The following is a 25,987-nucleotide window of genomic DNA, read 5'->3' on the forward strand; positions in this document are numbered from 1 at the left end:
ATCTATCCATCCATCCATCCATCCATCCATCCATCCATCTATCCATCCATCCATCTATCCATCCATCCATCTATCCATCCATCCATCAATCTACCCCCCTCCCTCCCTCCCTCCCTCCCTACCTCCCTACCTACCTACCTACCTACCTACCGGTAAGTGAGGGAGAAATTCTGTCTAAAAATTTTGAAATACTTGCTGATGCTTTCGTTACACTAATATTCATGCTTCATAATGTGCCATGTTTTAAATGTATTTTTAATGTTGCCATGTTTAATTTTCATTCAAATTATTCTCCAGGACACCCAAGGAGGATGGGGGTCCCTGCTGAGTCCGGTTCCTTTTAAGGTTTCTTTCTGTAAATTTAAGGTTTTTTTTTTTACCTAGCCATTGTCACCCTCAGCTTGCTCAACAGGGGTTTTTAGTCTGTCAGTCCCGGATTCTGTAAAGTTGCTTCGAGACAATGTCTGTTGTAAAAAGCGATATACAAATACATTTGACTTGACTTAAATGGAAAACAGGTCAGTCTTGCACCCACACTCTCTGATCAAGCAGCTATGCTATTGTAACGTGCAGAATGCGGCTTGGGGTCATCATGTTAAAAGGTCGACTTTCCAGACACCTAAACATGTCTTCACTGGGCATTAGTCTATTTTAGGTGAGCTGGAGCTCAGAGAAGTAAGAGGTGTGTCTAGACGCTGTTGACAAATGGCTTCTGCTGTGCAAACTACATTCTTATATTACATTTGTGAGTGCAGTGATGATATTGATTATGATGTGATATTCAACACAAAAGCAAAGAATTTTTAATGCATAACTTCCCAAAGGGAAAAAAGGTCGAAGGCTTTATGTTTTGGTTTTCCCAGAATCTTTTGATAACACAGTGCATCATATTTTAAAGATAGTGAAATGTTTACATTTCAATTAAATCAATTTCAGCTTTTAATTAAATTCTACGTTGCCCCAGTTTGTCTGGAAACAGGTTTAGTAAATCTGAGCAATCATAAGAGCGTCTTGCTAGTTAGGGTTCATGACCAACATATTTTTGGTAACAATTCAGTAAGCTTGCTGATCGCTGTCATGTCCTTGAGTATCTGTAGATGTGTGAGAGGGGGAAAAGGTTTTGTTCTGCATATGAATGTGTGTGCTGCAAAAAAGAACCAAACAGCTCAAGGACAGATGCACACAGAGCCATGTAAATAGTTTCAGCTTTTTTAAGATTACAGAGTGACACACACACACACACACAGCTGCAGAAGCTCACAACGGACATTATCCTATTCTTCTAGCTTCAATTCAAGACTAAAGTATTATGTTTTTCAGTTTTTTTGTGCCCTAATAACTATTATTTATTTTAGGAAACATTTACGTTGTCTTACCTGTCACCTGAACAACTCAAAACAACAACTTTTTAATGCATAACTTCCCAAAGGGAAAAAAGGTCGAAGGCTTTATGTTTTGGTTTTCCCAGAATCTTTTGATAACACAGTGCATCATATTTTAAAGATAGTGAAATGTTTACATTTCAATTAAATCAATTTCAGCTTTTAATTAAATTCTACGTTGCCCCAGTTAGTCTGGAAACAGGTTTAGTAAATCTGAGCAATCATAAGAGCGTCTGTAGTTTCCTTTTTTACTAAATGCGATTACAAAATTTTAACCTTCTATTATTTAATCAACCAGAAATGCTGCAAACCAATCAGCGACTGTGTTTCTCACCAGTAATCTCCCCCAGCCATGCATTTCTCATACACAGGTCCCTCCAGCTCCTTGGCATCAGGAAAGATGGTTTCATGGTGGATGATGATGGTCTTGATAACCTCGTTGACATGGGCCTGGCAGGAAACCTGGTCCTGAGTCTCTGGGGTGGGCATGAGGGTGGGGCCAAAGCAGATGGCCAGGTTGTAGGGGTCCATCATGTTCTCATCATTGTACTGAGAGAGACTGTAGGTGGAAAAAAGTGCAGCATGAGTAAATCATACCCTAATATCTTAAAAACAGAACAAAAAACAGACCAAACGGGTAACGGTCAAGTAATATATGATGACAATTTAAATTAAAGCTAGTAAAACCAAATGCTAGAGTTAATGATAGAGTAATTCTATTTGGAAATGGCATCACATACAGTATAATCACAGTCACAACTGTCACAGTCAATGTTTTTCTGGGGCAGAGAGAGGGTCAAAAGTGTTCCACAATTTTAAATCAAACTTAAGCCACGGTTTGTCTGGTTTATTTAGCAAATCAGATGGTACAATGCCAAAAGAAACAATGTACATGAAAAATACATGTTTTTTAATATTAAATGACTAATTTTTAAATCTCTAGTAATCTTCACTGACTGGTTTATCATGGTCAAAGTCACGGTGGGTCCACAGCAGGTTGGAAAAAGCAGCTGCCAGACAAACGTACACCATGGACATTTGAGGGTCAATACATCGCAGGACAGTGTACACTCACCCATTCATTCACTTAGACCTCAAAAGAATTATCTGAATGACGAAACCATGCAAATCTCCTCACAGACAGGAACTGGAGTCAATAATCAAACCTGGGTTTCCAAAACCACAGTGTGTGCCACCATACTACATTTGTTTATTAATATTTGCTTAAAAAATATTGTCACTGATGCATACACAAGTGTTTTTTATATAAGGAAAACATTGTGTGTGTTAGACATGAGATGACGGCTGGATGTTCAGACTTACTGGTTGAGGAAAGCAAACAGGTAGCGCATGACTATGAGCACAGATCTGGGGACGGTCAGGAGGATCTTCCGAATGTACAGGGCTCTTTCGTACAGGTTATCTATTCCTGAGACAGAGACAGAAAAAAGACACACATACTGAAAAAAAACTTGAAGTTGAGAAATAAGAAGCTTAAAATCCTACTTAGGACTTAAAATGATTGAATAAGCAGCCAAGCCTGTCTCATAGGAATCAGCTTTAGAGTTTAGTTTCACAGTGGTGTGGCGTGACACTTAAAATCTGAGCCTGCTTTTGACATTTGAAATGCTACAGTGCAGAGGAATTAGATACACCATTAGTATTGAAATGTAATAATATATATACCCCTCCTATAATTGCATCTTTTGCATTTATTATAAAGAATTGCATTACTGATTTATTTAATTTTGCCCATTCTTGCTTGATACGAGACTTCAGCTGCTCAACAGTACATGGCCACCACTGATTGTCTGATTCACCTCTTGATGATGTGGCATACAGATCTGGACTGCAGAAGTACATACATTTATCTGTAGTTTTTTCTTATTTAGGTTTTTCTTTTTTCATTTAAATGTGACCTTAAAATGGTCCTAGTAATGAAAGTAGTCACAATACCACACTTCAGGCAGTCAATCCCAATACCTGAGTTTAAACCACAGTAAATACAGTAATGCCAGTTCTTATTAATGGCCTAGATAAATAAAAATATGACTGTTTAAATAAAACCAACGTCTGCATGTGACCTTTAAGCAATGTACAGTTAAGAATGTGGTACTTTAAGTGGTTAACAAAAGTAATTAAATGTTCAAAGTTTTATGTTGTATGTTAACCATTATTTACATAATAAGTTACTCCTGTGACTAAAAGATACCCTTTGGATCATTAAATACCATAAAATAAGAACATCTGCAGGAATTGTAAGCACAGCGTGGCATAACGGACTGTTCTAGAGATATTATTACAGTTTTATAATTGTGCCTTATTAACTTTTAACTGAGGATTCACAGACTTAACACTCACAGACACTTGAAAAGATGAAAACTAGACACTCTGGTAAAAGGTTTTTACTTAATTCAGTAAAAAGACAAATTGTGGTACAGTAGTACTGTACAAAACAGTAAAAAAACAGCAGTACTAAGCAATTCGAAGAACTAAACAAATCAAGCCAATCCTTCTGACTCGCTCTCTTGTGACTACGTTTCAGGTTTGTTGGGCTCTAAACTATCTAACAGTTCAGTGATCCAGATTCCTCTGATGAAAAACATTTGACAATTAGCAGCTACAAAACTCAAAAACTACTAGATATACTACCCATACTAAACACACACATATGTAGGATGTATGCTCAGTTATATCTGCTGCAGCAGATCCTTTAATCTGATGGTATCTTAAAATAGCCACGTCATGGTAAAAAAAAGCCTCCTACTGTGCCAACTGAGAGCTGGGCTTTGGGGAATTTGCCACGGTACATTACTTTGTCCTACACGTGCCTGCCTGCCTGCCTTACATACTTCCCAGTGAACGACGCACCAGCTGAACGCCTGCAGCTACAGACGCTAAAACCTCGAGCCACACAACAAACTGTGACAACTGGGACTGAATATATTTAGAGTGAAGAGAGAAAGACATGCAAATAATTTCTGCTTCTCCAAACTGAAGTTCATGTAGACCCAGGGGTAAGAAAACAGAAAGAGGGGCGTGTCAAATAATTCTGAGATTAAAAACTAAGTCATTTAGAAGACTTTGTCTTTATACATGAAAAATTTAATAAATAAAAGATTAATGTTTTAAATATGCAACTTAGTGAGCTGTGCAGACACAGCACAAAAAACTAGATTCAACAAGCAAACTTCATTGGCTGTAAGTGTATAAAATAGGTTTACACACAAAACACAGTCATATTCTTTGAGAATGTAGTGCATCTTAATTTAGCGTCAATTTAATCAGTCTGTTAATGATTTATTCTGTTTGCAACAACAGTGGAAGACTGAACCCTAATATACCCTCCCACACTGTGGATTTACACACACCATATTAAGCACATACTTATTAATCTGTGGTCTTCACTATTTATTTTTATTTACAATTATAAAATTTAATTTAGGTTGTTTGTGCATATTTAAATTAGTACCTTTACTTACTTTACTTATAAATGACACTTATGATGAGTAATATAAAAATGACAATGGGCAAGGAAGCAAACAAGTACATTACATTTTAAACAATCTAAATACTGATGTAGGGCGGCACGGTGGGTCGGTGGGTAGCACTGTCGCCTCACAGCACTGGGTTCAATCCCCTGACGGGGCGGTCCGGGTCCTTTCTGTGTGGAGTTTGCATGTTCTCCCCGTGTCTGCGTGGATTTCCTCCGGAAGCTCCGGTTTCCTCCCACAGTCCAAAAACATGCAGTCAGGTTAATTGGAGACACTGAATTCACCCGATAGGTAAATGGGTTTGTGTATGTGTGTGTATGTGTGTCTGCCCTGCGATGGACTGGCGCCCTGTCCAGGGTGTTACTGTGTGCCTTGCGCCCATTAAAAAGCTGGGATAGGCTCCAGCATCCAGTGCGACCCTAATTGGATAAGCGGTTAAGAAAGTAAATGAGTAAATACTGATGTAGTTACGTGCATTTAAAGAGAACATTTGAATGTTTGTTTGTACAGATTGTATGACTGCAATTTGTACATGATGCTGTCCCATGTTAAGCTGTTAAGTCAAGTGTGTTGAGCTTCCGACAACCGTTCTCTTATTACAGGCCTAAAATGAAGTGGGATGCCTTTCAGAGTGAATTGAGCAAGAGTAAGTGAGAAGTAGATGGCATGCAGCTGACTGGGCTACAGGTCGAAGCTTTGACAGCAGAGGTAAAAGGCCATCTGTGTGTAAACAGCAGGGAATTCCTATCTATCACACACACACACACACACACACACAGACTTACTGCCTGACTGAAACTCAGCTATGGAAACCATTCTGCCTGTGACTCACATTCACACACATGGTCCACCAGACTGGGTCTCATTTACCCAACAGAAGCAATGAAGTCTGCTCCTTATTGTCTATTAAACGTCCCTCCAGTATTACACTAGGAAACAAACTCAGTACAAAGAGAACACTGTGATCATGCTGATGTAAAAATCACTATGTCCTTCCAGCCGAGTGACCCAACAAAGTACCATTTACACCAGTACAAAGCTGAGCTGATGCTGGTGTGTGTCATGGCATGGTTGAACACATAGCTGTATAGTAAAGCTGTCAGTACTAGCCTGAGGCATCAGAGACGAGCTAAGACGACCAAAGTCACTGAAACAGACCTTCAGTAAAAGCCCATCACAGAGAGCTCAGCTTGTATGAATAAAGCCTTAAGACTGATATCAATGCCATCTTCATACACAGCACATACTGTATATACAATAACCAACAAATTCACAAAGTATTCACTATCTACAGTGTTATTTTTGTCAACATGAGCATCCTGACACAAAGCAGTCTGACAGTAAAAAGTGGTGAGAATGAACGTATCGAGAGGTGTGGTTGGATATGCTGTCATGATATCTAATCAAACCAGCTTCTTACATTTCCTTCCAAAAAATATAACAGGAACATTTTTACTAAGATGTGATTACATAAATATTTCACCGGTAGATATAACTGACTGACCAACATCATTTATAATGTTCTGTTTTCTTGTGACAAATGTATGAGCACAAAAGGACTTAATTTTAGTATTTTTTTAGGTTTGCAAAAACCTTTTTTTTTTTAACTATATTAGTCATATAATAGTTCATATCTACTGACTTGTAAATGTCAATTTACATTCAGTAGTCATGAATAGATAGAAATACTTCAATTAGTAATTGCTGAAGTTGGTTATCAAGTTTATTATGGTTTTGTTCATCCGATTAAAGAAATCAAGTGTTGGCAAATCAGCATCAGCAGATGTGAGAAACCACAGAATACAGTTGGCTAAAATAAATTCTGAGTTTGCAAATTTTCTTATTTAGAAAAATAGTGTCTATTTCGATAAAACTAAACACATTATTTTTCAATTAGTTCACAACTTATTTTAATTCCAAGTTATTTCATATTCATTACGTCTTTATTATAATTTTAAAAGATAGAAAATACTATAAATTAAGAAAGAGCACTTGTTAACCTGGGAAGTCTCAAATTTGCCTGGTTGTGTAAAAAGTAAACAGCCATAAAGCTGGATTGGAAAGAAAGTTTTAGTTTTAAGCATGTGCTATTATTTAGGACATTTCTATTTTGGTCTTACATCTGTGATAAGATGGGATTCACAAACACAAACATGGATCAAGGTTGGTTCAAAAATACCCTTGAGATTGAATGTCACAACACTGTTACATCATAGTGCTCAATCTGAGACCATAAAGCTTACGGCTGTTAAAAACTGAGGTTATACCACTGGATTTAGTTTGGCCATTATGACAACAATGGAGCTGTATAATAATGACATAGTATGTGTATGCACTTACTGATACAGGAGATGAGATCATTAAACCTCTCGTTTGGAAACAGAGGGTTTTCCAGACCCCGGAAGTAGAGTTTAAGAACTCCTGCGACTGAGTTAATGTCGTGGTTATTCTCTTCATCTGTCAGAGGGTCGTTACCTAAAAGACGGGTTTCATTAGATTATCTCTCTCATTATACATAAACATAGATGTTATATTACATAATCACATCCTCTCTCTAGCCAGGAACACAAAGCTGCAATATGTATGTCCTGAGTATGTTGATGCATGCTCAATAATCCAGGTACACAAATCCACAATGATGAATCAGTTCATCTGGACACAAGTTTGTTGTAGAGATACGTTTCGTCACTCAATCCGAATGACGATTGAGTGACGAAACGTATCTCTACAACAAACTTGTGTCCAGATGAACTGATTCAACTTTGTGGATATGTCCTGAGTATTTTTTCCCTTTGCACTCCTAATCCTGATATGCTTTATATATATTCTGAATTATCTTACCAGAAAGAATGCATTTATTAGGGCAATAACACCAGCATATCGTGATTCATTAAAATGTGCCTGGTTTGGCTGTTATACCAATCTACTAGATCAGATTAAACATTCCTTATAATTTCAATTCTGTAAGTTAAAGTCACAAAGAATAGGAAAGAAACAACAAAATATTGCTGGCACAATTTAGACCTACGCTAGTCTAGATAACAGAATATTGTTGGGTTAATACTGTAGAGTGAACGATTACTGTAATCTTTACCCAGTATAAACTCACTATGACTCATGCCAGATTAGAGTCACTACATTTATATAACACTCATTATTATGTTAGGAATTTTAGCACTGCAGGAGCTGTGAGAGCCATCAGGGAGCTTCACACTGTGACAACACATCACCACCCACCTCTCTCAAATGAATTTTTAATGTCGTTGACTTCTACTTGAGAGCCAGATACACGGAATATGCCTTGATGCTGAAGACCTGTAATAAAAAGGAAAAAAACACAGAGATGCAGTGTAAGTTGATTTCTAAGCATAAGCGCACAGTGCAAAGTAAAAAAGATGGAAAAGCTCCCATTCTCCCTAATTTATCTTCATATAGAACATTTATAAAGGACAGAGAGGTAGCAGTAAAATTTAACAAAAGTCTATGCTTAAAATAGCTTTTAATAAAAAGCTTGGTCAGGGGTCAGCCCAGACCAATAAAACATCATCTATATCTCCTCTGTATAACTGCCATGCTCAATCCTTACTGCTGAATTGCCTAAAATGAAAGTGATTTAGATGGCAGGGTCTCATACAGTTTCATGGGATATAGTGAGAGTATTAAGGTAACAATTTCTAGTTCACAGTTTTTTTTTAATTGCTCATGTTGACTAGAGACTAGACTAGGGTTTTTCAAATGCTGGGTTGCAACCTCTGGATGGGTTGAGAACCAAAAACAAAAGTAAATACACTAAATTTAACAGGTACAAAAAATAAAATGAACTGGTACACAAATCCCCCACTTGTGGAAGCTTTACGTTACATCTTGTAAACCCACAGTGGGACCAGATTTTCATCAATTTTCATCAATCAAGTATATGTCGTTTTGTGTTTCATTTTGATGCATTGTTTGTGTTGCCTGGGTTGTGGTTTGTTTGTTTGTTTATTAGGATTTTAACGTTATGTTTTACACTTTGGTTACATTCATGACAGGAACGATAGTTACTCATTACACAAGATTAACAAGAAGGTTATATCGAACACAGTCATGGACAATTTAGTGTCTCCAATTCACCTCATTTGCACGTCTTTGGACTGTGGAAGGAAGCCGGAGCTCCCGGAGGAAACCCAGGGCAGATCAGGTCAATAAAAAAGAGACTCTGTATAACATGCACTACAGTAAACTTCCTCTTAGAGCTGTTCTACTTCTGTAATGACAATAACCCTCAGTTTAACTGGAATGCTTACCATAAAGATTGATGAAGCGAATGCAGCTCTCAACCAGTCGTGGAATTGCGTGTCCAGAGTCCTTTAAAACAACATAACGCTGATGAAACACGGACATGGACAGAAGTCCTGTACAGTTTATTTTACATATAAATAAATAAAAAAACATAATGCATGCTACATGTGGAAGTGTTAGTACTTAAACCAAGAGCTTACAGACTCAGCAACAATGTCTTATTTAGCTCAAAATAAGGTTAACTTGGAATTTAATTAGCAAAAATCTAATTCTACACCTCATTGTGCACATTATTAGCTTAGGCATTTAAAAGAACACAAGTACACAAAGTCTTTATGATTCACAAAGTGCCACTTGCTCAGTAAAACAAGCTTGTAAAGAAAATCCCTGCTGTCTAATGGAAATGTTGCCTTGAATGGATCCACACGTACATAGTTTTAATAAACATAACACCTAGATTAGCCTGGTCTAAAACTCACAGTGGAAAGTCTTGAGCTAAACAGGAAAATATGGATCTACTAAAAAGAAGAGATTTTTGTTTTACATTTAAGGCTACTTTCACAATATCACTTCGGTATTTATTAAAATGCACTTAAATGTGTTGCTTCTTTGTCTTAAACAAACAAATGATTTCCATAAGAGCAAACACATACATGCACATATACTTTAGTACTCACTATACTTTACTTACAACAGATGACTTATTTTTTAAGCATGAAGGAGTGTATTTTATATATTGCAAAGCCATGGTGAATTGTCAGATGCCAAAATATATCCTTGTACATCAAAGAAATATAGAATTTAAATTTACAATGTCAAAAGATGTTACCAGTTTTAAACTAATCTTGGCCAAATCATCGGGATAAATGTTATTTTGATACAATTAATGATTCTGATCATTATCTATGACATTGATGAACTGATCCTGTGGTCTGTAAAGTCTGTGGTACTTTTCTTTCTTTATAATAGACAGTTAGTGGGCAGAAATAGACAATAAGGACTTTGTATCAGAAAAACATGCAGCGTAAATCAGTCATAGCACGATGGAGGATCTACCTGATGTCTGGTGTGAGAGTTCCGCCGTCTACAAACAAAAACAAAGAAAGGACACAAAAAAGAGAAAAGAGAAAAAAAGGTAAAATCCCTGTTTTGTGTTTTTTTTTTAGTTTGATCCAACAGCCTCCAAAGCTGTAATGAGTTTGGCTTACAGGAGAACACAGAGGAACTGCCAAAGTTGCTGGGCATCTAGGATGCCAGAAGACATGAAGGTTTTAGCGTATGGTACAGACCAACAGAAGAGCTACTGTGGCTCAAATTGCATATAATTTTAATACTGGTGAGGCAATGAATATGTCATGGAACACATGGGGTTGTGTCATCGCAGGCTTGTCAGAGTGCACAATAAAAAATGTAAACCCTGACAGAAAGACAGCAAGTCTGGAAGGGATGTTAATGAGAGTAATGAGAGATGTTATTTTCATGTGTAATTTTTAGTAACATGTGCATATAAACACAGCATGAGGTAACAAGTTACCTGTCACGTGACCTTTTTAAATAGTTGATGCTGATTAGACTCAACTTCACCACTAAAACTTTGAAAAGCTTTGTCAAACTAAAGCACTTGGTGGTGAAAATAATGATGCTATCACAGATGTAACAATAAGGCATTTGAGAAATGGGTGAACTTTTTCATTCAGGCTTAGGGAGTGTAAGATGAGTCCTGCTGAGTTCCACGAACTGAACACACTGTTCTCATACTGAAACACCTCAGTGCCACATCAAAGTCATGCAAATACCAGGCATGCTGGGAGCAGCGAGAGGCTTCAATCTCTGTGAGAGAAGCCACAAGCCCTGAAGATCAGACAAGGAAGCCATACGGGGGTCACATGTGACCCGCTGTGCTGGATTCTCCTTTATATCACAAGGGGAACTGTTTTCTAATCTCACAGTGACAAATTATTTGTGGCATCATTGCAGCTCAAGCTCTGAATGAAAGGTCAAGGGCTGGACATTTCCTTCAAAACATCAAGTTTTACTTACATTATACTGCGTGTAATAGCTGTTTTTACATGTGAGCAGCTTCTGTTTAATGTAATACATAATACTTGGCACTTTATTAGGAACATTCATGTGATTAGCCAATCAGCCAAGTCATGTGGCCATGTGGTAGCAGGCTGCTGGTGCTGGTCCTCTTTTCTTGGCAGACACTGAACCCCCTCATACCAACTGAGAATCAGTAGAATGTGTTTGTCTTTGAAATTTAGCATTTTCCAATTTAATGTGTAAATTCTTTCTCTTCTTTTCAACATATTTCAATCACATTATTCTCTCTCATTATTAAACATGACGGTTCTGTTTAAGCTAGCATTTCAATTATTAGAAGATTATTAAGGCTCCATGTAAACAGAGCTACTTTATGGGAAGAAAAAAAAAAAAAAAAAAAAAACCAAGTTACCAGACTATTGGACTTTTTTTAAAGGTCAGCACAAGGACAAATTAAATATTCATAGTTTCTTCTCCCCGACATCAATGACAGCCCAGCATCTCAGCAGCTCTTTCATAAAATAAAACAAAACACCCAAACTTTCCATCTCAGTGTTGTAGTTACAAAGCATGTCCTCAAAGCGTACTCTATTCCTGAGTCTAAAGAGAGCCTGTGGTGCAGTGTAATACAGGATTCAAGGATGGGACCCTGGGGATCAGAATACTGCCTGTCACACTACGAATTGTAAGCAATATTAACTGAACATTATTTCCATCCCACAATTCACAAAGATTGTCAAGACTATAAAATCAATTACACTGGATAGTATTGTTTAAAATCCCTGTAAAAACCTGACTATGATAAAGCTTTGGTAACACAGACAAGGAATGAATGAATGTCGCTGTATGTTTATTTCATTGAAAGCAATTTAAACACAACAGAAGATATCACTAAAAACACGAGCACTGTTATGGCATACACATGTACTTTACATGTACTTTTTTTACTACTTGTCTGATAACAGTCTGATATGTCATGTCTGTGACCGGCCTACACTGAACAATTTAAACGTTTGGTTACATTAATTAAAATTTAAAGCGACACAAAATCTTTCAGGTTTGGAAACTGACTGGTGCAGGAGTTGGAGACCCATGAGGAAACACACATGACAACAGCTAATAAAAAAAAACCAATAATAAAAAAGATGTCCCACAACATACAGTAACATGTCCCACGGAAATTCTGTTCATTAATTAAAGACCATATAGCCGTCATCACATACAGACTTTCATCCTTAAAAAACCCAAAATCTTTATTTACCCCATTACAATGTTATATAGTTCCTAAACATAAACAGCAATGAATGAATTGTTGAATACCTTGTGGTCATGTACTCTGCTCTGTGACCTAGACAGAGAAACAGACACAGAAAGATACAGAAAAATGAAGCAGGAGCAGATGTAATCATCATAGCTGAATGATTTGTCTATCAAAATCCCTGCAGAAGCTTGTTCACTCAGAGTGTTCAGTAAAGCATATGCACACTGTCATCTGGCCTTTACTTTTCTTTACATGTTTATAATTAGATGTGACTTCCATTTTACTTAGACCTAACTCAGTAATAAAGTGCAGAAACTCTTAAACGCCTCTAGATCTTAATCCAGCAGTAGTGTGTACCTGTCACTTTATGGGCCTAAGGCTGTAAATGAACTATTGACTACAGAGACTCCTGACTAACAGCTCAGACCAGACAGTGGAGACTGAACATGTCTATGCATCAACAGCACTAATAAGCCCACACACACACAAAGCTCGTACTAGCACAGAGCTGGACACCATCTACAGGTTTCTAAGACAAAGTTGGACAGCACTCATAACTGTGTTTATATAAAGATTTGCTCCACTTTAGTTCTGACTGGTATGGGCAGCCAAGCATGTGCCATAGTCCTGACTGATAAAAAACAGATTCATAATAATTGCAATTTATTTATTCATTAGAATTTTAACATCATGTTTTACACACTTTGGTTACATTCATGACAGGGCAGGTAGTTACTGGTTACACAAAATTAATCAGGTCACAAGTTTAATGTTGAACACAATTTTGTATCTCCAATTCACCTCACTTGCACGTCTTTGGACAGTGGGAGGAAACCAGAGCTCCTGAAGGAAACCCACGCAGACACGGGGAGAACATGCAAACTCCACACAGAAAAGACCTGGACCGCTCCACCTGGGAATCAACCCTTCTTGCTGTGAGGTGACAGTGCTACCCACCAAGCCACCGTGCCACCCCACAATTGTAAAAATTTGGGTTTAAAATTGTCTAGATACATCAGTATCAATTCTGTTTTTCTTGCCTGACCAAAGAAACTTGAAGATTTTCTGCCAGCCAATTTTTTATAAACGCAAAAACAGAAATGATAGAAAGAAGACTGACTTGTAAACTACAAACTTAATGATGATTCCAAATTGTTCACTTGCTGACAGTTAGAGAAAACAGTGATACTGATTCATCTCTGTACTAGTGATGCTTGTACAAAAACAGAACTGCTTGTTTTTAGCACCACCTACTACAACATTTTCTTTCTTTAACATTAAGCTTTTACTTCACTGTAAATGAATTTTAACTCACACTGTTTTCAGTGAAGTAATTTAAATCAAGCACATCTGAAGCTATAGATCGCCTGCCATAGCATCTCTTCAGGGTTTCTGTCAGAACTGATTAGACCATTCCAAAACCTTAACTGTGTTAAAGACATAATCAAAACTTAAATATTTTGTGTTTTATTGGAGAGTTACCTTCTCCCAGCGCTCTCTTCAGCAGGTCATGCTTAGCCTGGAGCTTTGCAATAAGATTGCTTCCCTCCAGAAACTCCCGGAATTTCTGCAAAGACACAACAGGAGGAAAAACTTAATACAAGGTAGTTGGCTAAAACAAGAGCCTTTAGTCTGCTGGTTCCTGTTTGGACCAGTTTTGGACCAGTTGTTGTGTTGTATGTGCAGTGGAAAAACGCCTTCTGGAGTTCATTGGGCTTGACATTTTTTTATACAGTAGAAAACAGTTTGTTAGAAATTTTTGATCAAATTTAAATATTGACACAGGGACAAAGGGTAAATTTGTAATTACCATAAAATAGAACTGCTCAGTCTCCTGTTGGTTGGCTCGTCTCTTGGCAATGCTGGGCTTGCTGAGATACGTCTCAGACACAGTGGACTTGACGGACTCTGTGGAGCGACTGTGGTGAAAACACTCAGAGACGTCATAGTCATCGATAGTAACCATGTCCTGGATGGTGGTCAAAGTGGCCTCTGAGGTTTTCTTAATCTGTAAGGAATAAAAGAATCAAAGGTTAGAAAACACTACCCATTTTTGAACCTATTACAACTGCTTTACTTTGGCCACATTAGAAACTTGTAGTTTGTGTCGCCTTTATAGATCAAGTTACGACTGAATTATGTGAGAAATGAGGAATGGTGCATCCATGACAACTTGAATATTTAAAAGACTAGACCAAACAAAATCTGACAAAAAAAATCTAAAATAATAACCATATTATTGATGTGCAAGGAAAAACAGAGAAAAAATCCTTGTGTATGAGACATGTATTACAAGCAGAACAGCAAAGTATTAAGATGTTATGTTGCTTATATAAAATCATGAGTGTTTGTGCTTCAGGGAAACTCTGATGAAACCGAAACCCCACTCCTCAGCAGATGCACACCTACACACACAGCAAATCACCTCTGCAATCAGCCTCGGGTTTTATGGGCAGTAAATGGGATTGACAGTTTTCCAGCACACACACTGTGTTCATACCCCTCATTAACCCTGAGGGCCAGAGTGAGCTGCTCCCAATTCCATTCAAATAAATGCAGTATGACCTCAGTGTTAATACAGAACAACAGCCTGATCCCAACTCAGTTACAAGACTCAGGATCAGAGTTTTACCCCCTGGGAGGCATTTACATTTACATTTTTAGCATTTAGCAGAGGGTAGGGAGGGAGGCAGAAGGTAGACGTGTATTAAAACAGTTTGGTTTTTAAGTTCTGCTGTGGCAAACGTACATACTTAAAGTTTTTAACAGTTTTTACCACTCGCATCTCAGCTGGTACAGATCGATAAAAATTCACCTCTTCTGGGTTTATGACGTCCTGTATCAGTACACAAAGCTTCACAAATGTGTTTCTGCCTGGCACCTGCCTGCCTCTGAAGTTCACAAGCTCCCCAAATTGTACTCCAATCTTCTTCCACCACTTAAAAACATGAAACCAATGCACTGGCTGCTCTAAATGGCTACTGGGTATACAGTGGCTTGGAAACAAGAAAGAATTACCCTGCTAATCCTGATGAATCATTTGCATGTTTGCTTTGATTTAAACCTAAACCCACTGAAAGACAAGTACATACCGGACTTCTCTGCTTTGCAGCTGTTAGTAAGACAGTTTAGTTTCGATGAGTGTTCTCCTAACCTTAGCTGCCACGCCTATTTGTGTACACATTTTAATAGAACAGATGTAGTTCATAGAAAGGTCATGCTTCTAAGAACAAAAGCTATAGGCTAACTCTGGCATGTTATAACAAGTTGACTGGCATAGAAACAGAACAAATAAATAAGAGAGCTTCAAATGTTATCAATCACATCCCAGAACTAAGCACTCATAAATATGGTGCCTTAAAGGATGTGTCTCAGGCTGATGTATTAGTTATGATAAACCCAACTGCAGTTCTGTGAGGTCAAAACCCGGCACAGTACTGTCAGATCACCGTTTTAAACAGCGACACACCAAGAACATCCTGTAGTTCTATTGTATGCAGTATGTAGTGATAACTCGAATGTTTATGAAGTAAATTACACCAAATTCAAAATGTGTGGATTTTTAAATAGTGATTTCAGATTATTTAAAATAGAAAACCCTGATTTTTTTCATCCTGCAGAAAAAACACAGATGTAGAAATGACTGAAATCCCAGGAGTGCCATGACATTACTAGTATATGTAAACTTGTATGTAAACTTTTGACTTTCACCACATGTAAATATTCTAACAGAGATCTAGGGCAATTGTTGGGACAGCCAACATCTTTATGCAAAACGTTTTATATTATAAATATAATATTCTTAGATTTGTGGTTAGGAGTTATCAACATTGTAATGTGGGTCTGACTGAAAATAAAATAATAGCACTGCTGCATGTATTAATTTAATTTAACAGCCACTATATGCTTCCACTTCAAGTGTTTTGAGTCAGCAGTTTTTTTTTGTACATGGAAACATGTTTGCTTTATCATCCAACACACTAAAAAACACTATCTATTATCTATGATTAATAGATAGAAAGACTCTTTTGAAATGTTTAAGTTCATATTTATGAATTATTTATCCATTCAAATCAATTTCCATCACAACTGCAGCAGTTACAGTGTTTCATTTCCAAAGCTTTATCTGAAGTAGGAACTGAAGCCCACAGGCCGAGCACTTGTTTAGCACTGTTGTGATAATCACTGGTGTGAATGTACGTAGCAGCCTGTTACATGGTAGACGGCCTGGTGTTAGACAAGTTAGCAGCAATCCGTGATTTCACGGGGCAGTAGGCACCGAGTACACAGCGGCTCAGCTTTGTTGTTCCTCCCTGAGGTTTATTTAACGCAAAACCAACAGATTCTTCCTACAGAGGACTGAAGATTGAAAAGATGTGGATTTAGTTCAAACTCTGACAGAATATATATATTAGGATGCCAAAGGCACAACGAGACAAAGAAAGTTTCATCAATAAAAGCAGTGATCATAAAAATATTATGTTTTTAAGCTATTACTGGGACTGAATGCTTGTAACACTTCTTTCTCCAAAAACATTTCCACACATATTAGTTCTTTAGTTTATTGTGAGTGTTCTTAGCTCTGTATATAGCTCTGAAAAGCTCTATTCTATCCTAGTCTGCATATAAATCCTGTCAGTGAATCTAGTATTCAGCAAAATGTTTCTCTTTTCGTGTCATGTATCACAGCATGGGCACTATAAAAACAGCTGCACTTCAATTCAAACAGAAAAAAGACGTTTTTACTTAGAGAATCTCTTGCTGCTTAATATGCAAGGATTTCACAACTAACTCACGACAATTTGCTAATTGAGAGTTTGAATCCCAGCTCTGCCCTTGAGCAAGGCCCTTAATTCTCTCTGCTCCAGGGGCATCGTACAATAGCTGACCCTGTGCTCTGACCCAGCTTCCAAACAAGAATTTCATTGTACTGTACATCTGTATATGTATATATGACAAATAAAGGCATTCTTAATCTTAGGTAAATATAACCTGCTTAATACTTGCCTACATTAGTGCATGTTTCACTGTAATGATGGTAAATTGTTTTTTTTAGATGCAAATGATATAGCTAATATGATTTACCAGTAGCAATCAGTTGTATCTTTCTGTGTGCTTGGATCTGCTTTTGTTTTTATGCAGCTTAGATGAATAAGTGCCCCTGAGTGCATTTATATGTACGTTTAATCAGATAGCTGCAAGAAATGAAATTATAGCTGAACCTTTAATGTAATCTGTTTTGCTGTTTTTATTATACAATTGTATTTCACAAATTTCATATGAGACGTTCAGTCCTTGAAATACAGTATTTTTATTTATTTTTATTTTATTAAGATTTTAACGTCATGTTTTACACTTTGGTTACATTCATGACAGGACAGGTAGTTACTGGTTACACCAGATTCATAAGTTCAAGTTTTATGTCAAACACAGTCATGGACAATTTTGTATCTCCAGTTCACCTCACTTGCATGTCTTTGGACTGTGGGAGGAAACCAGAGCTTCCGGAGGAAACCCAAGCAGACACAGGGAGAACATGCACACAGAAAATCCACACAGAAAGAATTCCCGCCAGCTCTCTGTCATCTTTATGATCCAAAAGTTATCACCATCAAAGTAAATGTAACAGTAAAATGCTGCCAGTTTCAGTTATGAAATGATTTGTGTTTGGTCATTCTGTGAACTTTAATTACTTAAACTGTTATTAATTAATTGCTATAATATGCAAATACTTGTGCTCATCATGAAAATTCCTTTATTTAACAGTTGGGTTTATTTTTTGGTTTATGTAACTAATTTAATGTTTTAAGCATCAAAGCTTAAACATTTTGGGCTTTAGCTTTGTTTAAAAATGTCTTCAAGCATTGTGAACATGGCAGGAACTCTGTGTCCTCCAGGTTAAGCGACTGCTGTATTATCTTCTTGTATAAGGGTACATTTGTCATGTGTAAAAACCCAAACTAACATGCAAGACAGATCCATAATCCAGCACAGGGTCTGGAACGGAAAAGATTCTGATCTTGACCTGCTGCCAGATGACTAAATCTGATTGCAGAATCAGTGCACTCTTCATGGCTATGATGAAGACATGGTGTTCTTTATGCAAACAGAAGAAATGCATGTGAGAGCATGAGGAACACTGAGAGTAAGGGAGGCAGATAGAGAAAGAAAAGTGGAAGATAAGACAGAAGATCTAACGTGATTAGGTTGTGAATGGGATGCTGTTGCCATCTTTTCCCAACCATCAAGTATCAAGAAATGTTACCGCCACAGCATAGGCATCAGTTAATGGGCTTAAAAAAACACAAGTCAGGAATAGTTGGGAAAGAACGTGGGGTGATTGAGAGGCGTCCGGCTGTGAGTCAGTGGGATCATTTAGAGGACACAGTCAGTCTCTCTAAAGCATCTTATACAATTAGCTCTTGGCAATTCAATTACAAAGATAAATCTACTCCCAGTGCTGTCTTATTCTGATGCAGCAAAAAGCTAACGGGTGTGTCCACAAGGTCTTCTCTATTTAAACAAGCAGAAGCAGAAGCAGTTGCACACAATGATGTGTATGTAATTACAAAATACCATGGTCCTTCACAATAAACATCAGCATCAGAACTGCATGTGAAATAGTTTGAAAAAGTAAAAGTACTATTTCAAAAAAATATAGAGAAAATATGTGAGCAATTATGGTCTGTTTTTAAAACAATGTTGGAGTGAAAATGCATAATAGTATATTGTATTGTAGTATAAAATTTGGGCGGCATGGTGGCTTAGTGGGTAGCACTGTTGCCTCACAGCAAGAAGGTCCTGGGTTCGGTGGGGCGGTCCGGGCACTTTCTGTGCAGAGTTTGCATGTTCTCCCTGTGTCCACGTGGATTTCCTCCGGGTGCTCCGGTTTCCTCCCACAGTCCAAAAACATGCCACCAGGCTAATTGGAAACACTGAATTGTCCTATAGATACCTAGCCACTAGATGCACAAACCAGTGCATTGTAGTGCCGGTCCCAAGCCCGGATAAAATAGGGAGTGTTGTGTCAGGAAGGGCATCCGGCGTAAAAATTGTGCCAAATCAATGTGGATCATGATCCGCCGAGAGCCGACCCCGCAACCGAACGGGACAAAGGCAGAGGAAGAAGTATTGTAGTATATAATTTAAGTACATTGTTATTCTAGCTGCCCCTGTTTTATTCTTTTATTTCAGCTTCTGTATATAGTTTTATTTTATGCTTTCTGGCTCACACAAGTCGTTATTGAGGTTATACTACATAAAAAAGCAGAACAAACAGGCTAAAAAATACCAACGGCTTAGTGAACTGTGACTGAGCTGTCTAGTCTTTACTAGCATAAAGTGCAACATTATGTATCAACACGGGTCTACAAAAAACTCCCCATAATCCACCTCTCCCTAATCTGCCAACAACTTTAGGTTTTAAGATGCAGTGGGTACAACATTCTAGTTACAAGGTGAGTTACAAAAGACACTGGAGTACAGTGGTACCTTGAAGTATCAAAGGTTCTGGGAGTGGCGTTGAGTTTGAAAGACGTTGACTTTCAAGGTATTTTTTCATATATGAACGTATGGGAAACCTGTTAATGTGTTACATGGTCCTGTGGGACTGCATATATTTTAGGGTAATGTAAAATAATGAGGTTTTGACACATATACACTGAAAATAACACAAATGTATTAAAAAAAAAAACAGTTTATTGTTATCTTATGCTTATGGTTGATCTTGGAATACCGTATAGCTTAGTGCAGTAAAGGAAAATACAGCTAAACATAGATTTATGTGGATGCTTTCAAAGTGGATTTGAAGTTTATTTCATACAAATGCATATTCCTGTCATAGAACACTTTGATGATGTTTTACCGCACCACTCAAGTCAAGCATCGATTTTAAGGGAAACGTCAAGTTTAAGGGTACAAGATTCTCTACGTAGGGTGTTGAGTTTCAAAGATTTCAAGTTTAGTTACAAGGTATGACTGTAGTGTTGTTAATATTTAACACTTTATTTAAACACACCGCCAGTGGTTCAGCACAATAGTCTGTGAAGTTTACAATGTAGTTTTCTTATAGCACCTGTGTTTTAGGCATGGTTCCTCAGCTTATTATACGCTTACTTCAATCAAATAGGTTCAACAACCTTATTGTGTCATGTACTTTTGGTCTATTCACTCAATTTCACTCTAAACAGGAATGACATTACAATATTATCCAGTGCACCTTTTGTACGATTATGTACAGTACACTAAGCACAGAAGAACTCAGACATGCTCACCTCCTCATTCTCAATCTTCAGTGTCGCCAGACGTGACTGCAGCTGCTGGAACCTAACGATGAGCTCGGCCTGGACAGGGGCCTGCGCTGTGATCTGACACACCTGAAAGAGAAAGTTCAACACGTCAGAGTCAAATCCGAAGGGTTCAAGGAACATCGTGTCCTGTGATTGTCTCCAGCCTAAACACACACCCCAAAATAGATCAATTCCAGTATTAGGAGAAAACAAATACCAATCAAAGGGTAACAGGTATTTAATACGTTCTGTTTTAATTTGATATACTTTCAGTTCATATGTCCACATTTAATCTTTTGACTAGGGGAAAAATGATGTTAAATAATATATTTACAAATGTCAAGGTGAGCCATACAGGATTGCACAACATGCTCTGAAACTAATAATAAGAAAAAGGAAGAGAGATCAGCGGCCACTAGGAAAGAAATGCAGAATGATCTTAAAGAAGCAGGAACAACAGTTACACAGGGAACAACAAGCAATATCATACCTGCAACCCACTCAAAACTACTGTACTTAAAAAGCACAGAGATGTACCCAATGATTCACATGATTCCAAGAACACCATACCCACAAGAACAGAGGTGGGAGCATCATAATATGGGCCGACCTCTCCACAGCTGGCACTGAGGCGTTTCACATCATCAAAAATATAATGAAGTGAAGGGGCACTCGCAGTCTAATCTTGAGCTCTAGAGACTGAATCTCAGCTGTGCTATCAACCTGGATGTCTTGAATATGTAAGTGGCAACTATAATGTTGCTTAATAGTACTAATTCTTTTCATTTGTTTACCCCACACTGTATGTTAAAACCCTCATAAAGCAAGCACAAATTGTGATCACAATAAAAACAGATCTGTGCAGCCCTGATCAGTACATATAAAAAACAAAATACCTTCTGTACAATCATCAATAAATCTTATAACATGCCCAACTGTATTCAATTCTATATTCTGTTCTGGTTTTACAGACCCAGACTCCAGGACCACAAAGCAAAAGCTCACGAACTGTGAACATAAATGATTTCCCAGACAAATTGAGAAGCAAAATTTAATAAGGCTGCAATAAAAAACACCTTGAGGGAAGGAACTGGAGAGTAATTTGTACTAGGCTGTCTGTAAATGCCTTCACGGCAGCTAGGATGTATTAAAACTGAAAAAATAAAACCTCTATAACGATATTAAATGAAAATCCACATTAGCATGAAGTTCACATGTACACATTCTTTAGGCTTAGAGATTAGAGATTTATTAAAAGCTTTATTTAACTTAACACATTAATGTAGGACATTTTACCAAAAAAAGGTAATCATCTGAAATAGGAACCAACCTTTTTTTTGCTTTTATTATGCATAAGCTTCATTTCTGCATTAATCAGTCATCAGATTTGATCTGATTCATGGAATATAACACTTACTAACTCATACTTAGGAGCAATGTGGAGAAGCCAATCCCCATTTCACATCAAGCTTTTGGGATGTGAGAAAAATACAAAAAGAATCCACATGAACATGGATAAAACCATGTTGCTGTGCTGCACCAACTTCACTAGCTAAGCTACAACACTACCCCATTCCAAAGTTTCCAATCACAGAGCTGCATAATACATAAAAACAACTCACAAAACCCCAGAAAGACTTAAAAAGCTGATTTTTTTTACAAAGGAAAAATTTACAAAGGCCAAGAGTCCAAATCCTAACCTTCTCCTAAACAGCTGCAGGAAAGAAAGCTCAGAAAGGTCTAAAAGTTTATTCCTCCTTCCTATCATGCAAGTCTGATCAACAGCTCAGGAAATGTTGCTGCTAAAGTAGATTTAACAGTAACTGAATGTTGTTAGTTTATGCAGGATGCTTCTGATTTTGACTAATGAAAGCAGAAATGCAGGCAATTAAAAAGGGTTCACAAAGTATTTCCCAGAAAACCAAACTGAGGCTCTCTTATTTTGGACACATTTTGAGAAGAACCAATTCATTGAAAACAACAATTATGATTGGAAAAGTTAAGGTAAAAGAGAAAGAGGGTAATGGATGGAAACAAACAGAGAAATAATTAGCAAGTCAATCAAAGCCTAAAGACCCAAACTGTAGCCAGTATGTTCTGAAGACCAACCATGGCCTCCAGAAGCCAGAATCAACTTGAAGGCTCTTAGTAATAATAAAAGGAGCTACACAAAGTATGCCCTGACCCCCGTATTCTATACACACGTATTTAATGCACAGAAATAAATGTCACATTTAAATAATGTGTGTGAAAACACTTCTAACCTCGTCTCCCATATGTGGCTGGAACTCAAATTTAACTGGAGGACAGAAAGCGTTTGGGTACATCTCCATGAAGCGCTGACGGTCACTGCGAGGGTCCAGACTGTCCACAGCATTCTCAATGATGTCCAGCCCCTCATGACGGGACGTCTCCAGGTTATACTCAGCCGAGAGGTAGGTGCGCAGAGCCCGGTTTAAAGAAGCATGATAGCCTAGATCACAGCACTGTTCAGCACAAGAGAAGAAGAGGAAGAATATTAACTAATTACACTCATGACATGATTCAACATCAATCTATTTACATGCCCTAATTATCTGATCTGTAAATATCTGTAGGTTTATGAATAATTACACCCATGTTAAAGCTCTACTCGCTCTCTTTCGGCCGAAACAGCACATCTGCGAGACGTCTAAATTTCCAGCACAATCAGAGACTGATGCCCAATGCTCAAGCAGAAAAGAGAACTTGGTTTGAAATGACAGTCTGACAGTGAGACAGGGTCAACCTGACCCTCTCTTACCCTGATGCTTTACGAGAAGACACTAGTGTAGGTGAAAATAATAATGTCCAGAGCTTGGGATATAATTAGCAGCTTTAATATCTCTGAACTAGGCTACAGGATTGGAAATAGATTGGAGAACTGACTGAACTATTCTAAATCTGGGGTGACCTAAAAGACTCAAGTAATTCAAATAACTGGGTTTTAAGAGCAGACACACATTCCTCTGTCTGCATATGAAATTAAATATATACTAGGACAGAAGAAAGAAATATGCAGGAATAACTCAAGAATAACTTATATAACTTCTATCCTTAAATATGAATCATTTATTACTAAAAACACTGTATAAAATGAATACGTCTCTTTATTTTAGTAAAATACAGTTACTCCTGAAACTAAACTCTATTTTTCTTAATTTACTGTGACAATGACATAATAATTATTATTTTCAGACAGTAATATTAACAAATCAGCAACATTTTCGGAGGTGCTCACCAACAGCTCTACTGAGGAAACGAGGCTGAAACCAAAGGAAAGTTGATGCAGTCTTTTTGGAAAGAGTTATTTTACTGTTTAAAAGCACATTATTTAAAACATAAAAGCTCTTAAAAGCTTGAACTTTATATTGTATTACATTATACTCTGATATTGTATTATATTGTTTGCTGAAATGACAGCTGATTCACACGATTTGACGAGATCAAAATGAGTAGTCAGTTATCAGATAACACATAAACTCAAAAAATAGGAGACATGTCCACATATTTTTGGCTATATTGTTATACATTTAAGTGACAACATTATGCCCCCACACTCCACCCTCGGGTATTAGCCAATCATGTCTGTGCAGACACCCAACTGGCCGATAGCACCGGTGAGATTTTAACCCCAGATCACAGCAGTCGTGGACTAGCATAGCGTGCTTTTACTGCTGAACATCCTGACAAAACCTGATCATTTTAAAAATTAAAAACAAACTCCATTTACTCCGTTTTACTTGTCACAAAGCATCTTTAACTGAAAAAGAGAGTGATTACACATCACACATACTTACATCTATTAGGTCTGACAGGTCATGGATGTAATATTTAAAGACTGAGGAATTCGTGGCTTCCAGAGTGAGTAAGTACTCATTCCGGGCTTTGATCGATTTCAGCTTGTTCTCAGAGTACTTGGCTTGTCTCTGATAGGAGAGAGAGAGAGAAGAAGAAAGACATACAAGAAATGAGAAGAATATAGTGAGCAAATATTTCTAAGTACAGACTCATACAAACATATGAATAGCAATATAGAAACACATCTGAACATCCCTAATGGCATTACTAACAGAATAATAATATTCACAGGACTAGAGAGTCAGTTTAAAGGTGTCAATCTGCTGTAAGAATACAAAACCATATTATTTTTATTTCAACATGATAATGTAACTCAAATCAAAGGCCCTCAACTTTCTAGGCTGAGTGTCATTAAAACTACAATTCAATTTTTACCTCAGTTCTCAGTTTACATTTAGTTTAAATGCAAAAAAAATCTGGCTTTTTAAAGAATTTATATCAAGTCACTGTCAGAGTGTGACTTTTGTGAAACATGTCACAGCAATGTCAGCCTGGTTTTACATCATCAGCCTTCTAACTGACTTAAATATTGTAAAATTAACAAAAATGTATTAAGGTTAATTTAAAAAGGTTTTACGTAGCTTAAATTTAGTTCTCATTAATAGCCGATATGTCATTTAGCCATATTAACATTACTTTTAAGAACAGTGCACACTAAATAATTTACTAATGAAATGTATAAATAATCCTTTACATAACTCACAGCATTTGTTAAACAGATAAAACAGATTTACAATTCATGATCAACAGTGATAACAATGAGTCAATTAAACCAGACAAACAAGAGACAAATAAACTTAAAATGAACTTTTTGCACTTTATTTGTTGATTCTTAAGACTTCCAGTCACTTTTGCACTTGCTCTCAGCAGATTTTCAACTGTCTGTTGTTCTGCACTCTTAAACTGTCACCCACTGTCGTTTCAGTGTTTATTATATGTTGCACTGTCTGTTTGCCTGATTTTCGCAATGTTTGTCGCTGCTTAGTGTTTATTGTTGTATCTCTTTGTTGTGGATTCTAATTCAGGCATGATCATAATCTATAACCTCTGTGAACACACAGAACACACCATTTTGATCAATGGTTACGCTAAATTCAAAATGTCTATGGCTGCGTCCGGAATCGCATACTTCCATACTCAATAGTACGCGAAATGAGTATGCGAGAGCGGTTAGTATGTCCGAATACATATTATACACAAAGAGGTACGCGAGAAGTACCCGGATGACCTACTTATTGGGCAGCCATGTTTGAGTATGCAAGCGATGCACACTTGCGGTCCGTTAATGTATCCCATAATGCAACTGGAGCTGCGTAGGCGTTCGAAGCGTAATAAGAAACAAGAAAGATAGCGGTCCTC

The 25,987-nt window shown here is 37.3% G+C and overlaps 1 protein-coding gene across 1 annotated transcript in view; it reads right to left on the bottom strand.

Moving 5' to 3' along the window:
* Positions 1–25,987, bottom strand: part of srgap1a (SLIT-ROBO Rho GTPase activating protein 1a) — an 87,265-nt gene that overhangs the window by 13,727 nt on the left and 47,551 nt on the right. Inside the window, exons 6-17 of the mRNA XM_063004267.1 lie at positions 24,568–24,696; positions 23,014–23,235; positions 20,735–20,836; positions 14,272–14,469; positions 13,944–14,028; positions 12,521–12,548; positions 10,214–10,241; positions 9,163–9,223; positions 8,114–8,191; positions 7,217–7,351; positions 2,706–2,811; positions 1,717–1,941 (exon numbers count right to left, since the gene is read on the bottom strand). Of these exons, the coding sequence (XP_062860337.1) occupies positions 1,717–1,941; positions 2,706–2,811; positions 7,217–7,351; positions 8,114–8,191; positions 9,163–9,223; positions 10,214–10,241; positions 12,521–12,548; positions 13,944–14,028; positions 14,272–14,469; positions 20,735–20,836; positions 23,014–23,235; positions 24,568–24,696 (1,397 nt within the window). The remainder of the gene's footprint in view (positions 1–1,716; positions 1,942–2,705; positions 2,812–7,216; positions 7,352–8,113; positions 8,192–9,162; positions 9,224–10,213; positions 10,242–12,520; positions 12,549–13,943; positions 14,029–14,271; positions 14,470–20,734; positions 20,837–23,013; positions 23,236–24,567; positions 24,697–25,987) is intronic.

The sequence above is a fragment of the Trichomycterus rosablanca genome, chromosome 11 (assembly GCF_030014385.1).
Source record: "Trichomycterus rosablanca isolate fTriRos1 chromosome 11, fTriRos1.hap1, whole genome shotgun sequence".
In the NCBI taxonomy this organism is placed as follows: Eukaryota; Metazoa; Chordata; class Actinopteri; order Siluriformes; family Trichomycteridae; genus Trichomycterus; species Trichomycterus rosablanca.